At 38.2% G+C, this 14,432-nt stretch overlaps 1 protein-coding gene across 1 annotated transcript in view; it reads left to right on the plus strand.

Annotated features, from left to right (window-relative positions):
• Positions 1-14,432, plus strand: part of CEP120 (centrosomal protein 120) — a 213,701-nt gene that overhangs the window by 46,181 nt on the left and 153,088 nt on the right. Inside the window, exons 4-5 of the mRNA XM_069226908.1 lie at positions 27-168; positions 3,837-3,985. Of these exons, the coding sequence (XP_069083009.1) occupies positions 27-168; positions 3,837-3,985 (291 nt within the window). The remainder of the gene's footprint in view (positions 1-26; positions 169-3,836; positions 3,986-14,432) is intronic.

Consider the following 14,432-nt stretch of genomic DNA (forward strand, 5'->3'; position numbering starts at 1 on the left):
GCTGAAACACATTTTTCATTGTACAGGCACCAAAATGGTATCCTTTGTTGAGCAGTAAATACGCTAAATATAAACCTGAAATACAGATCACTATTGCACTTGAAACTGATACAAAAGCTCTAGTTGACGGTTTTAAAGCTAAGGAGGCTCCCCCGAGGGACGGAAGAGGTATGTAAAATCATTGATTGTCTTCTGCTTGTTTTAACTAAAAGAATATGCCACAGTGCACTAACATTTTTGATGTGCTTATAAATGACAACTTTGCATTGCTTTATGACTGTTTTAAAGGTTCTGAGTGATTGTCCCTTTGAGTGTTTCTAGCTCATGCTCTATGTTGACCCACAATTTGTACCAGCCATGGGTAAATGTTTTAGAATTGTCTTTTCTAAATATGGCCAAACGTCTTTTGAAATGATTAAAAGATGACTTTAAGAAACAATCAGAATAAGTGTTTGAAAGTTAAGTGAGCAGGGGTGTTATTTTTCAGTTTTTTTTTTTAAAGATGGATTTAGTTAACATTATGTTGCCCTGTTCTTTTTTTAAATTGGAATTGCTAGAAAATAGTTCTAAATGTTTATAGGATGTTAGTTTTTAAACTTGTTTTAAGGTTTTCTTGAAAAATTTGACAGTGCTAGTTAACAATTCCTACTTATTCTTTAAAATTAAAGTGAGTCAAAACTGTAGATAACATGCAGGTGAACATAAGTATTCTTTACAATGTTAAAATAATCAACAGCATTGTTTAGTATTTTTTTAAAGTATGGAAATGGAAGCCACACATTATCTTGGGATATTTTAAAATACTAAAACAAAGTACAATATGATGTATTCTGAAATCTTTCTTCAGAAGCCTAATGAGGTCTATTTTTTATGTTTTGACCCAAAAATATTGAATGGCATACATGTTAAAACCTGAGCTCTACCTAAAGTTGGTGTTGAAGCAAGTGTCCATTTCAGTATTTTTGTATGAAGAAATATTATTTCCTCTTATGCCAAAGATGTAAACAAAACTACATTTTTGCTGAAAGGGTTACATTCAAGAGTACATCCCTTATTTCCTTTCAGTTTCCAGTCATCCACCATGGATGTCAGTCAAAGATGCCTTTAAATCATGGGAATCTCTAAAGTTTCTCTAACCGTTATCATAAATAAAAAATGTAAAAAACTCAAGAAACTGTATCTTATGGTTACAACAACCATTACCAAAGCAGGTCTTTTATAATGTGAGTGCTGAGTTGCTGGCTTTAGCAATGTTTGTGAAATATTGTTTATAAAAAATAAAAAAAAAAGAGAAAACATTTTAAAACACTAGAGGAAAAACAAATACATATTTTATTGTATCTCAGAACTGTACTTTGAATTAAATGTTTTCAGCCTTAATAAGTGGCATGGTTTATATGTCCAGTACCTTTCATGCAGGAAACTCTGAACAAAAATGAAGTGTCGGAATGTAAAGGGAACCACTTGCCAGGTCCTCTCTTACTTTCCACAGGATTAAGCCATTTGGTTATTTGTCCAGGGAGCAGACTTGTGGACATCCAGGAGAGGGGCTGTTAAATTGTCAAAAATATCATGAATAATTGGATGAATACCAGGGTGAAGCAAGTTTTGATGACAGTAGAAATTATCTAAACAAAACTTCATTACACAATATTTGATGGAAGGTTTAGTTGTAGATGCTAAGTAAAGCTTTGAAAAAACAGTGGCAAGTAAAGAAGTTACTGAACACAGGGACAGTAGGGCAACCCAGGGAGGAGACTTGTGTCCAGTGTGGAAGTTCACACCCCCAGGTGAAGTGCCATGCTAAGTACATCTGCCTCCTCCAGCCCATAATTAGCCTTTTTGCACCAAAGGGCGTTCTTTCCTACAATCTGTGGAATACAGGAGCTAAAACAAAAAACCATTAAAGTCTTCTGTACAGCGAAACCTCAGCAAAAATATTGTTATTACTGTGCATTTATAGACCCGGCAGAAAAGGGTTCAGGAATTTGAGAGGGTGCCAGCACATGAGGAAAAATCTAAAATAAAACACACTGATTGAAAAAAGAAAAAGTAGCTCCCTAAATATGAACATGGAAAGTTGTAAATCAAGCATCCAGAGAGTTGGTAAAGAGGGTATTCTCCAGGGGAGTAACAAATATAGAATGTCTACAAAGAACATCTGTCACCTTGATTCACAGTGCTGGGGAAATTGAGTGTTTAGCACTTGCAGTTCTGTGCTCGAAAACACACCTGATTGACAATTTCCAGAATGAGCCGGTAAAAGTAAAATAACTCCATGTCCACGTGGTCTGGCTATTTCCAAGTATGTGAAGTAATTCTGTAAACATTTAAACACATAAGGTGAGCTTTTTCGTGATCTTGTTGCACATGTTATTAATGCTAGCATCTGGGGGTGTATTGTACACATTTTACTGCTTTTATGTGACCTCTGTCCACTGATGTAGCCAATTGTCCAAAAGAGACTGGTTTCTACTTTTCACATGCAAATTTCAGAGGTGCTGTTTGCTTGTTAAACCTGGTTGACCTATGCATCTTTCTGAAAGCAGTGCACCCGCTTGCTTTGCTAGTCAACAGCTTACTCTGACAGACCAATGGGTATGGCTAGTTGGAGTAAAGACATCAGACATCCTGCACTACTTAGAGCTGAGGATCTGATGTATTTTTTTTTCTATCTGTCATCAGACGCTGGACAGAAAAAAGTGGGCCAGTAATGATCTCCAAATATAGTGTGCTGCCTGCATTTTGTGCCACTTGTTATGCAGACTAAACCCAGTCCCAACAAGGATTAGCTACTTTTTATGCTCTTCCACCTATTGGTAGAGAAAGGGCTATCCCAGATAATCAGAGTTGCACTTTATATCCCTTCTAATATTCCATATTCACTAAAATGCAGACCAAGCGTTTACCTGTCATACACTCATGGTAGAGATAGTCCTGTCTAAAAGAGCTGAATTCCACACTGTACTTCCCAAAGCTCCCAAATGCAGATAGACTCACCCAAGTAATAATTCCTATGCAAGGATTGTACTGCATATGCTGTGAGTCTGTGGGCTAGTGTTAGGCTAATTGTGCTGGGAAGAACATCTGACCATCCCCTCCAGCCCAGGTATTACCCTTCTAACTGCTACTAACACAGCTGCACTGCAACTCCTGTAGTCACCCTGCCATTATGCAAGCATGCTTCTAACAGCTTCCTTAGTGGATTAGCTACTAAATGTCCAGTCTATCTACACCCACTCTTCCTATTCCCAGTCAGTTTGAGCCCTGCAGAATAAACAAAATGGTAAATCCAGTTTAGGCATGGAGCCACCTCTCTGATCTTGCTGATTCACCTGAAGGCAACTCCATTTTTGTTTTAAAATTCTGTTTATTTTCATTACATTTTATAAAGTGTAGTCCTTGTTGTGCACATGGAAGAAATCTGTAAAGTGATGTTCAAAAGAAAAATATAGAAACATATTCGCAAGCGCAACAGCTAAAACATATTTCAGATGGTTATCGCCAATGGCATCTGAGTTAAGCGAAGACAGAGTATGAAAACACTGACTTAAAATACATGTTCAAATTAAAATCGGGGCCATGTTGGTGACACTTTCATTTCATCCCCATTCATCTCTCAATTGTGCTACCATACAACAGAAACCACTTTCCTCTTTACAATCCTACATTGCCTCTCAGGAGGGGGAAGACACAGCACATTGTAAACTGTCAATCCATTTAATTACGTTATTGTTAATAGAGTCTATTTAGTATTGCTCAAATAAGGCGAAAGGCAGAGTTGAAAGTTCACAAACCTGGTTGACTGCTTTTTTTTTTTTTTTCATTCCTTCAAGTGCCTACTGTTCTTTCGGGATTGGACCCACAAAATCTTGAAGCAATCCTAAATGAAGTAGAAGGCTATCACCAGATCGGACCGGCAGAATACTGCAAAGATAACTTTGTTTTGTCTGTAACAATAGCATTTGCCACTCAGTTAGAACAGGTAACATATACACTGTAATTCATTTGAAGATTGATATACATTTTTAAGATGATTGGTTTGTTTTGACGCTGAAATGTTTATTTACAGTGTCGCGTTTTTTTCATGTAGTAAGTCAGTAAACAATAAAGGAGGCCTGAGCATGACCAATTGGAACCTGTTACCCCTCTGCCTTGGATGTATTTGTCAGAGAATATTGAATTATATTTATATGAAATCACGTCGTTCGTGTGATCACCTGTATAGTTTGGAACTTGAATATTCTGTAGAGTTCTTAATTAAGTGTAGTGCATTCTGTCATCAAAAGGTACAACACACTCGTTCACACAGTGCATCTTAATGCTAATAGGAAGAGAAATTATGCTAAACCTAAAATAGGTGTTAGAGAGGCCTATGGATAAGGATTGAATCTTCATGGTATGCCATAGAAACAGAAAGGCAGGCAAAAATATAGGTTTAGATTGATCAAAAAAATTACTACACAATGAACTGAAAAGGAAGTAGAATTAGTTAAGGAAAACCCATAAAGTAATCATTCATTAATACAAAAAATAGGATTTTATTGTAGAGGTTGGGCATAGGTGATGTATTGGAATGAGAAAGGGAACTAAATAGACATAGTGGTGAGAATGTATGTTTCAGTTTTTGATGGTTGAATATTTTGCTGCTCTTATTTTATTTCACTGCAAGATCAGTAAACCTACAAATCATTAAACACACATCATAAGGTTCTCCTGCTTCCCGGGAAAACACCCATTTTTTTTTTTTGTCCTATATTTATTTATTTCACATCACCATTCTGATAAGTAGCCTGTTTCTCCAATGAAACACTTGCTAACGCTTACCTAGAGGTGTTTTGTTATTCATCTTGACTAACTCGTACATACAGAACTGGATCTTTATTAAAAACATTATCCAGTTATTTTTTTCACCTAAATGTGTTTAATACGCACCTCTATAAATGTTTTTACAGCCGATTAAAATATGAACAATGATCCTCTTTTCTAGTTGTCAGCTTATGCCTAGCCTTCATGTGGTCAGTCCCATTTACATTTCTGTCTGGTTTTCTTAGCAAGAATAAAACATGCTAAAAGAAGGAATGGATGTGTACAAGAAAGAGTGGTCACTACAGTGAATGGGAAAATATAGGCTAACAACTGCAATGCGTGAGGTACTTATTGTTTTGGAATTTCAGGTAAGTTTTAGTCTGGGCTAAGCAATTGACATAGTGATCCTGTTCATCAAAGTTGGCTCCCTCTCCCTCCCCCCAAGTTACTCAGTAGACCATTGCGTGTCTTTTATGACTAAATTTTGCAGGTAATTCTTTTGTCGATTGGAGCACCAGAATGGATGGGCCGGGGCACAATATGCATAGGTGCAGTAACTCTTGCAAGTGCACAAAGTGAGGCTGCTGAGACATATTTCCGAGGCAAACACAAAAACAAAACCTTGACACCGAGGTTGGGTGTGAAAGAGTAGGACAGAGGCTACATATTTCAGATAGTTTATATTACAAATGTTCAGTAAGTCTTGAAATTAAAGAAGTTCAAAGAATATTGAGTATATTTTAATTGAACCCTAATTTACGTGTTAAACTCCCCATCAATTATTACATTTATTCCCAAAGAAATTTGAAAGCATACTGTACTGTTATATTTGATGCGCTGGAGTGGAACACTACTATGTCACAATGCTGCCTCATTCGCTAATGTAAGTTGACTAGGTCTGCAATGTTTAGTTTTAAATTGGAGACAGCTTGAGTAGTCTGTTGGCAGTGTACGTGTGCCTTCTCATAGTCTTCTATACAGAATTACCTTTAAGTGTTGTAGGCACCAACCAGACCTTGTATGTGAATAGATGATGTTGGTGTGCAACCTCTTTGCTCCAGGCCTCAACTAAGCGTCCCGTTCTTGTACATTACATCATTGTGCAGTCTCATTTCTTGATTTCCCTTTTGTTAGAATGAAGAAAGCATTGTTGTAGCATAGTGAGAAACATTTCTTCATTGATGCACACACTTTCAACTGTCTAGTTTCTTCAAATTACGTCTGGTTTTAGTTATTACAATAATATGCCGATCTCTTAATTTTCATGGATATCCGACCTAAACTCAACTATTCTTTCTAGTTAATAAACTGCTATCACGCATCCACACACATACATAGTCTACTGTGTGTCTCATGGATGGAGTGTAACTGTGACAGAGACCGTTAATTGTACTAACTATAATATGACAGTGATGCAGATATAACTATGGCAAGTTAGCAGGAGGTATGTTAGGCGGTGCGTCAACCGTCTTATTTACATTTTCCAAAGGTTGACATTTTGTAAACGTACTGTACCCTGACGCTGTGTTTTTAATTTTCTTTCTTTTAATGTTTATATTTGTGTTGCAGCTCTCACCAGTTGTGCACATATGTCTCTTCTCAGTGATGCAGTCAGTCAACCTTTTGCCGTGTTTGTGGGAGACAACCAGTGATCCACCAATCCTCTGTTCCATCCTTTTGACTCATAGCTTGGTCTTATGGAGCAATCTTCATTTGGTTTTAATATTTAAAAAAAAAACATAAAAGAACACATGAATGAAATAATGTATAGACTTAAAAAGCAGACATTTAAGCATCAGTGATCTCCTTTTAATATCACCTTGTAGGAAACAAGTACTCTGATAGCAAATACCATAGTTAGATAAAAGATGTAAATACATTAAAATGAGTCTGACTTTACTAAAAAACAATATTTCCTTTAACGAGGGAATAATAAAAACCTTTTGCAGATCCTTATAAAATGGGCATAGCATATTATATTGAAACCCCATCACAACCACACGGGCCTAACAAAGAAATAATGGACCAGCCCATTGGAGGAGTCTATGTGAAAAAACTGCATGTATTCTCCGACCGCCCCACACCTAGATATTGGTAAATAGTCCCCAGCACAGGTCTAGACTCATACTGCATTTCCTATAGTACATGGTTATCCTGAGTCCATGTAGATGACTTGTTTAAAATGATCCGCCCGTTCACTTTGACCTCTGAGTCTAATAAAGAAATTTGTCTGTTGTAACAGCATGGATTGTTTTTATTACCTTTTTGAAATGTTTATGATTTTGGACTATGACTAGGAATCTGGAAGACCGTTGGTCACTGCAGCAGTATTAGTCATTGTAAGTAAAGGGGCACAGAGTGCAGGGTCTGATTTAAACAAGTCAGCAGGGACCCCATCCTGTCTGCTGGCCTTGTTCTTTGAAGGCAGGTTAAGTGCATCAATGACTTCTTCCAAAAACAAACAAAGATGAGCTATGCCTATGAGCTTTGGAAAGTCTCCAGTCCTAATTCTCTTTTAAATGTGAGACCCTGGATTCAGAAGAATATGAGAGTAAATAGATACCCTCTCCAATGGAGCAAAAAGTAGCTGATTTATGATATCCAAAATAAGTGTACTATTTCTACGAATCCTCACTGGAGACAAATGCTTCTATGCCTCCTCTGGTAGCAATACTTTCTTTCACTGCTTGCTTGCATTTGGATTGGCAAGGATCCACTTTCTGTCTTACCCTCAGCTTATTCCTAGGGCACCATGCGCTTTGAAGCACATATGATGGAACTACCTGTGGTCGATTGATGGCTTTGAGCTACATACAATAGTCAGGGTTTGCTTGACAGCCTTACAAGTCATCATAACGCAATCACTAGTTGCTGAATCATTGAAACCCTCATCTGGCAAATGTAAAGATCGGGCAAACATTTCATAAAAAATAAAATGTTCTCTGAAGTTTTTTCGGCACCATTTTCTTGGCTTCTCTTATCAGACACCATGTTGGGGCTCTTCCCTTGCTGTCTTACTGACTCACGAAAGTTACCCCACTTCAAAAACATAAGTGGCTTGTGGTCACTATGAAAACTTCATAATAACTTAAAATCAATTACCTTCTGACACAGGAGAGTAGCGACATTTTGAAGCATCAAGATTTGGTCCGGAAAGAAAAAAAATTTTCTTTTTTTTTTTTTTTTTTTTACACTACATTCTCTATGCTTCGAAGGCAGGGCAGTGTTCAAGCACCTCTTGAACATTGTGTTGAGTAAAGGAGAAAATATATACTGGTACACTGAGGAAGTAAAAATAAACTTAAAGTTAGATTCAACATTCAACCTAGCTTGGTAGTACTCCGTTATACATTTTTTAAGAGAAGTCAAAGAATGGGGGAAGATTTTGACAGTTATCAGCTTTGTAGGGGTTAATTGCTGACTGTTGTTCTGACGTATTTACTGACCATATAATTCAGGATCAATTTACTTGCGAATACTCAGACAGGAGAATTCAACAGAAGCTACTTTCCGTGGGGAATCCCTATTTGGATCAGTTTATAGGAACAGTCAAATGCATTGGAAATTCTCATTTGTCAGTCGGAGAACAAGAGGATAAACACAGTTATACTGTTGATGACAAGGGTCTTTAAAATACACAGGATTGTTCCAAAGCATTTTTTTTAAAGTAACCTAACATTCAAGTGTGAGAATACTGCTTGTATGAAGTTTTTGCAGGAGTTTGTCCTGCAAAAACTGCCTTGCTGGATGAAAAGATCAAGTGTCTGCGGTTAGGAATGAAAATATGGCAGAAGACGTAATTGACAAGTTTTCTTTTGTTTTCACCAAAAGGTTAGAGATGATCAATGGTTTCAAGCACTAAATATCAGTTAAGGATGGAGTGGTGCCAGTTAACCATAAATTGTGGAGTTAACTGTCTGCATAAGGGATTATCTTAAGATAGAATTATTAGATCTCTGTGAACAGGAAATAATCAAACCAGTTAAATCCTCTTTGTGGGTTTCATCCTTAGTGGTAGAATGAAAAAATAGTGAGGAATTGAGGGTATGTGTATACCTTTTGGAGTCTAAACAAGGCAATATGAGTCAATTCACATTCTCTATCCACAATTGCTAAGTTGTTGGTTATATGAGGTGGCTCTAAGCCATTTATGAATTTAAATGTGCCTGCTTCCCAGTCATTTCAGAACCGGAGTTGAGGCATAATACAGTAATACAGTATTTATTCTCCAGTCTGCACTTTACATTATTGCTGAATGTCTTTCAGTCTAGCTTCAGCAGCCTCTGTCTTTCAGAGGATTATGTTTCAGATGTACAAGGAGTGAGATGAATGGCCATTTTTCAAGATTACAGTTTGGTGTATGCAGATACTAAAGAGAAACATGGCGTTACCTTGGAACAAGTGTTGTTGATTATGCAGATTGTTTGGTTTTCAATGTAAGAAAACAGGTGTTGTTGATTATGCAGGGTAATTGTGTGGTTTTCAATGTATGAAATCAGGTTATTAGTTGACAGAGGTGGAAGCCCACTCAATCCTTGTTAGGTTGAACCACAAAAGTCACTAATTAACCTGTGCTTAACCCTCGAGTAGCTTGGCACTAAAGCTGTTCAGCTTAACTTAAGGCATTCTGTAAATTATGTATGCAACATTCAAATTGTAGTAAAGTGAAAACATCACTCGAGAAATCCCATACCAATTTAGAAAAATACATTTAAATTTAATAAATAAAATGGCTCTAATGCAACAAAAATCCAATCCGTAGAACTGCATAAATGTATTTTTAAAGTTTTATGTGAAAATAGCGACACAAAGCATAAAGATCCAGTCATGATTATCTGGTCTCGTTGGACCGGGGGAAGTCACAAGTTCAGGCCAGCTGTGGTGGTTAGTTCCGCTGAAGAGTTACCTTCTCAATTCAGGTGTGAAGGGTGCCGGTCCTAATGGCAGGGCCATGAGGAGGAGGCTATCAGTACGAGGAGCAGGTTGGGCGTCGCAGATGGTCCCTGTTGTAGCACGAAGAGCCAGTCAGATTTGCGTTGTTAGTCGACGCAGGCTGTCGCTGTCGGCAAGAGGAACAGGTTCTGTTGGAGCTTTGCATTGACAGCCATCACGGTTGATCGATTCTCAGTGCGAAAAGGTCACTTTGCTGTCATTAGGGGCACAGACTTCTGAATCTTCACCTTTTCATCAGAAGGAATACACTCTGATGACAGAGGGGTGGGGGCACCTCTCTGGGAGATCAGAACTCACTCCAGCAGAGGCCAACCGCAGAGCTCAGGCAAGTACAGTTGGTACTAATCAGCTGGGTATTTGCAGGGAAGGCCCTGGAAGTTTGTTGTGTCCATTTAATTCTAACAAGAGGCCAGCCAACTGACCCTGACAAATGTTATAAAGAAATTACTTCTCGAAGAGAGTATTAATCACTTTTCTTTTGGAAATAGGATAATTAATCCCGGCCTTTTGACCAACCTTGTTTTGTATTATGTTTTCTTACCCAGGTCAGGTAGGGTTTGTTGGGTAAAGCTCTTCTTCTCTACAAACTGACCCTTAGTGTCACTTCTGGTGAGCCTGGGTTTAAGCCAAGCAGGTCCAATTTGTGTTCTGCAGACAGAAGGGAAGTCCTTCTTCTAAACTTCCCATGGGTCCAGGAGTATTCTGATGAGAGGTTCTGAAGGTCCTATGTTTATGCCTAGGGGCAGCCTTTGTGCGCTCTTCCCTTGGTCCTGGATCTAAACTGTTTAGCGTTACAAAGTACAAAGGCAAAGGCAGGTCTGCTGTCAAATTTCTATCTGTGAGCTGCAGGCATGGCCCTTTGATGTGTATTATGGGCAGGGCACAGCTGCTCCATAGCCTTTCTGCCAGGAAGACCCTCTCCCCTCACACCTTCTTTGTTCCCATGTCTGGAAAGAATACACAACTCATAACAGGAAAGCCATCGACAGTCATGTGATCCAGTACACTGACAGAAAGGCACAGCTGGTTTGGGCTGAAGAATGCTAACTTCCTTAAAGTTGCATCAACAGAACTGTAACTTAAAATCCGACCTTAACATTACAGAAAATTTTGAATTCAAGTTATTTTGAGAAGGTCACCCAGTGTTAGTCTGTGGGAGAGATAGACCTACAACAGTGAAAAGTGACTTTATTAGCTTTTTTCCTGCCAGGACATGTAAAACATAAACCCAAATATCCTACCTTTTAAGCACCATGCATCCTGCCCCAGGGGTGACAAGGGCCTTCATTGGGGAGACTTATAATTATTACAATTGAAGGTTTAGTCCTGGCAAAAGGTTTATTTTTCCTGGTTGAAATAGGAGTTTAAAACTGCACTACTAGCTGCAATGGCAGGCCGAGGCATGCATTGCAGTGGTACTATAATGGGTGGTTCAATGTGCACTGCTGTCCTCTTTAGGATTTAACTTACAGGCCCTGAGTACATGTATTATTATATATTAGAAACTTAAAAGTAATTTAAATGTGCCAATTGGGTGTATGCTAATTTTACTTTATTTAGAGAGAGAGAGCACAAGCACTTCACCACTGGTTAGCAAGGGGAAGGTGCACAGAGTCCTAATGTCTACGAAAACGAATTAAGCGAAAATCAAGGAGTGAAGACAAACAAATCTGGGCGAATACCACACCAAGGATGTTGGCTATAACAGCTGAAAATGTGAATTCTTAAGAACTAGAGTTGGATAACTGGGACGTGTGTTTTTTTAGACAATGGCATTGAACCAAGACCTGGATAGGGGCTATTGTTAATGCAGTACTCCTTTGCTCAAGGACGACTGAAAATCTTTTATTGGATTGTGTACGTTTTACATTTGTTTAATCCCTAAATATGCATCACATGCTAAACCTTTAATGGTTCAAAGAAAGTTACATTTTTGTGGGGAAGTACAATTGGTCACCTCCAAAGCTCTTGAGTTCTATGATTCCAGTTCACAGTATTGCATCACAGTTGATGCAAGTAATTTGGGACTGGGGGCCATACTGACTCAGAGGAAGGGAGATGAAGAGACTGCAATTGGTTATACAACACATGTATTGAGAGACACTGAGGCTAATTTTTCATTTATATCAAAACTAATTGCTAACTTGTGGGTGGGTTATTCAGAACTTCCACCCATACATCTGGGGTATGAAATTTCTGGTCCAGACTGACCATAGGCTGCTTGTTTCCCTTCTTTGTGGGGTAAAGGTTAAGGATCACACCCCAAGAATTGCTAGGTTTAAAATAAGTTTGTTACAATATAATTTTGACATTTGCCACATAGAAGCCAGTAAGAATTTTGGGGTGGCACATAGTTTCCATTGAACAATAATCAATAATGTTGAGGAAATAGCAGATGAAGATGCCAAGAGTTGCCTAATCTCATCAGGTGATTTGTATTCCATATGTGTGATTTCAGGGTCTGAGTGGAGGCTGGAAATTGATACAGATCTGATATTAGTCCAAATAGCTTATTTCCTTTTCTAAAAAAAAAAAAAGGATGGCCGAAAAAGAGAAATGTTATGGGTGAATACCAATCTTTTGTAAAGGTGGTCCAGAAAAGAGTTGTGTGCTTGAGGGTGGTGAAAGGCCTGTTCCTCCTGTAGGTCTGAGAGCTGGAAGAATTGGTGCAGCCCAAGAGGGGCATTTAGGTAGTACACTATCTAAACGCAGTAGTCCTGAAACCTCTTGGTGGCCTCACATGGATCAAGAAATTGATAATTGTGTTAAAGATTGTGTTGTGTGCAATAGCTGCAAGAAGGGGTTCGAGATAGTCAGTCCACCTTTGCAGCCCATTGAATTGCCATCAAGACAATACGAAAGAGTTGGTTTTCAGTTGGTGGACCCTTTACATCCACTTCCCTCTTCTTATGGATATGCTCTAGTTCTTGTAGACTAGACTATTACACCACCAATTGACCTGAAGTGTGTTTTGTGTATGGTTCTAACTCGAGGGTAGTAACTGAGTGTGAAGTATTTCCTAGAGGACTGGTGTCTGACAACGGGGTTCAATTTGTCACTGATAAAGTGAGTAATTTCTTATGTTTAAGAGATGTAAAACATCTTAAGAGTTCATTGCACAATCCTCAAAGGAATGGGTTTGTTGAAAGCAGAACCAGAGTGTTGGTGTTTTGTGTTGATTGGTGAATTCATGTGTAATTACTAATGCAATGCAATCTGTGTTAACCTTTTACCATACTGCCCCCCATTGAACCACCAAGTTGTTGGCTTTGGAATTGTTGTGATGTCACAAAACCTCTACAAAAATAAGTTTAGGTTAGATGGGTAAATGTGTCTAAGATGGATTTTCTGCAGAAGGGCTTGATATAGTTATCTGGAAGAATGTTGTTGGAAGCACAGATTCAACAGAAGTTGGATTTTGACAAAAGGAAAAATGTATTGAAGTGTAGTGATGTGGTTCACATTAGAAAATTTGCACTGGCTAGTAAAAGTGGCAGGAGGGTTGGCCATCCGTTAGTAGTTGATAAAGTCTGCAGAAGTGCAGTTGGGGTGGGAGGTCGTAATTTGTGAATGTTGAGAGAGTGGTTAAGGGTGCTGGAAAAGCAGAAATACAGAGATTAATACCTGAGATAACTTTGAAAGGGAGGAACGGTGTGAGGTTTAGAGAGGATAATTCAGAGAAAATGGGTTCAGATGCTGGTGATCTTCTTTTTTGTTTTTTTTCTTTTTTTTCTTCATATTGCTTAAGTTTCCTTTTAGTTTTCTTGTCTTCTGCATTATGAACTTAAAAGTTTGTATTTAGCTACTTTTGGTTTCTTTTGTTAAAAACAGAAGAATAACGTTTCAGTTGATTTGCTAGAGTGGGAAACTACCATGCCATAGAGATGTCTCATTGGCTACTATAACTTGAGTAGGCCAAGAATATTTAATTTTAAATTGAAGGCAGTTTTGTTTAAACGCAGGTTGTCAGCTCTCTACACTTCAAAAATAAAGACCTACCTTTTTCACTCACAGCTGCTTCCTTCAAGTGATTACCAAACATACCCGCAGGTTTTCACATATTTTGCTTCTTCTGAAAGCTATCCAGGAACCCTGTGCTAAGAATAAATTATAATACTGATTCTAGCTTATAAATGCGCAGGGAAGAAGACACTGCGACGAACAACATCTATAAACTCTGTAAAAGTAATGGATAAAGATACAATGAGTTCCTATGCTGATTGAAGAAGTCACTGAATCATTGCAGCGCAGTAAGAAATCTTGACAAGCTCTGAACGATTGGGATTCTTACCGAATCAAAACACACCACTAGAGCGCCTGCTCGGTCATGGATTACTGGCACTCTGTAGGTCCATATTACAGGCCTACTACACTGCATAAAGTCTTCCCAGTTTTTGTCCTGATGAGACCCCTCAGCAAGGGGCAAAACGGTTCAGCAACAATCGCCAAAGGTATTAATCTCTAAAATCCTAAAAGACAGCTAAAGAAAAAAAATATTCCCCAGATAATATTACTGCTATGTCCTTTTTGTGCACTTTTGAATGTAATATACAGACAAAAATACGTAGAGGAATTTTATCAAGCTACCCTTATGTGAAATTTGGAATGGGATTGCTTCATATTGTTCTAATTTTTTCAGTAAACTTCTCCATGACTCACTAACTGGTGAT

This window comes from Pleurodeles waltl, chromosome 1_1 (genome assembly GCF_031143425.1).
Source record: "Pleurodeles waltl isolate 20211129_DDA chromosome 1_1, aPleWal1.hap1.20221129, whole genome shotgun sequence".
NCBI lineage: Eukaryota > Metazoa > Chordata > Amphibia > Caudata > Salamandridae > Pleurodeles > Pleurodeles waltl.